This window comes from Phaseolus vulgaris, chromosome 8, assembly GCF_000499845.2.
Source record: "Phaseolus vulgaris cultivar G19833 chromosome 8, P. vulgaris v2.0, whole genome shotgun sequence".
In the NCBI taxonomy this organism is placed as follows: Eukaryota; Viridiplantae; Streptophyta; class Magnoliopsida; order Fabales; family Fabaceae; genus Phaseolus; species Phaseolus vulgaris.
Window position 1 is genome coordinate 40,379,181 of NC_023752.2, and position 1,385 is coordinate 40,380,565.

The 1,385-nt window shown below is 52.3% G+C and overlaps 1 protein-coding gene across 1 annotated transcript; it reads left to right on the forward strand.

Moving 5' to 3' along the window:
• Positions 1-415: 415 nt before the first annotated feature.
• Positions 416-946, forward strand: LOC137825133 (uncharacterized). The gene has a single exon (XM_068630806.1). The coding sequence runs from the start codon at positions 416-418 to the stop codon at positions 944-946; it is 531 nt and encodes a 176-aa protein (XP_068486907.1).
• The last annotated feature ends 439 nt before the right edge of the window (positions 947-1,385 follow it).

Sequence of the window (1,385 nt, forward strand, 5' to 3'; positions counted from 1 at the left end):
AGTAAAGGAAGTGCAGAAGTTGACAGGGCGCATGACGGCTTTGTCAAGGTTCGTATCAGCTGGTGGAGATAAGGGCCACCCATATTTCCAATGCCTGAAGAAGAACAGTCGCTTTGTGTGGACAACAGAATGTGAGGTAGCCTTTCTCGGGCTGAAGGAGTATCTGGCAACGCCTCCTGTGTTGTGTAAGCCACGGGCAGGCGTACCCCTCCGTTTGTACTTTGTAGTAACGGAGTGGGCCATCAGCTCTGTGCTGGTTCAAGAGCAGGATCAGGTGCAGAAGCTTATATACTTCGTGAGCAAGGCCTTGCAGGGCCTAGAGACGAGGTATTAGTCTTTGGAAAAAGCAGCCCTGGCAGTGGTATTCTCTGCCAGGAGGCTTCGCCACTATTTCCATAGTTTTACGGTGGTAGTGATGACGGATCTCCCCATCCAGAAGGTGTTGCAGAAACCAGATGTCACTGGAAGGATGGTTCGCTGGGCGGTGGAGCTGTCAGAGTTTGATATAGTATACGAGTCCAGGGGCTCCATCAAGGGGCAGATTTATGCAGATTTCGTTGCAGAGCTCTCACTAGGACGTGCCCAACAGGAAGTGGAGCTTGATTCCCAATGGTTGTTATCAGTAGACGGATCCTCCAATCAGCAGGGAAGTGGCACCGGAATATTCTTGGAGGGGCCCAATGGGTTGTTGATTGAGCAAGCCCTACGGTTCGCCTTCAAGGCAAGCAACAACCAAGCAGAGTACGAGGCCTTGATCGCAGGAATGCTTTTGGCCAAGGAGATGGGAGTGCGAAGCCTCTTGGCGAAGAGTGACTTGCTGTTGGTTACAGGGCATGTGACAGGGGAATATCAAGCGAAAGACCCGCAGATGGTTGCGTATTTAAGATACGTTCAAGTGCTAAAGGGGACTTTTGCGGCGTTTGAGTTGGTGCATGTCCCGAGATAGCAAAATGCCCGTGCTGACCTGCTCGCCAAGCTGGTCAGCTCAGGCAAGGGGGGAAGGCAGAGGACGGTCATCCAAGAAACCCTCAAGGCGTCGCGAAAGTATGTAGCAGATAACAGAGTGGACGTCTTCCAGGTCAGTGCATGTAAGGGAATGCCAAAGAGGCATCGGTCTTTGACTCAGGAGACGACGAGAGCTCCTAGCGTAAGTGTTTATACGGCCTCGCCCTTAGAAGGGGACTTCATGCAGGTGTGTGCCCTGGAAGAAGGAGACACGTGGATGACTCCCTACAGACGCTACCTCGCAGATGGGATCCTCCCAGCAGAGCCAGAAGAAGGCAAGAAGGTGAAAAGAAATGTCGCAAGGTATGCCCTGGTGGACGGGACGTTGTTCAGGCATGGGTTCACACACCCAATCTTGAAGGATAATGGCTGAACTCCAT

Bases quoted from the DNA above. Each gene is read 5' to 3' on its own strand.
- LOC137825133 (XM_068630806.1), top strand. From the start codon at position 416: ATGACGGATCTCCCCATCCAGAAGGTGTTGCAGAAACCAGATGTCACT.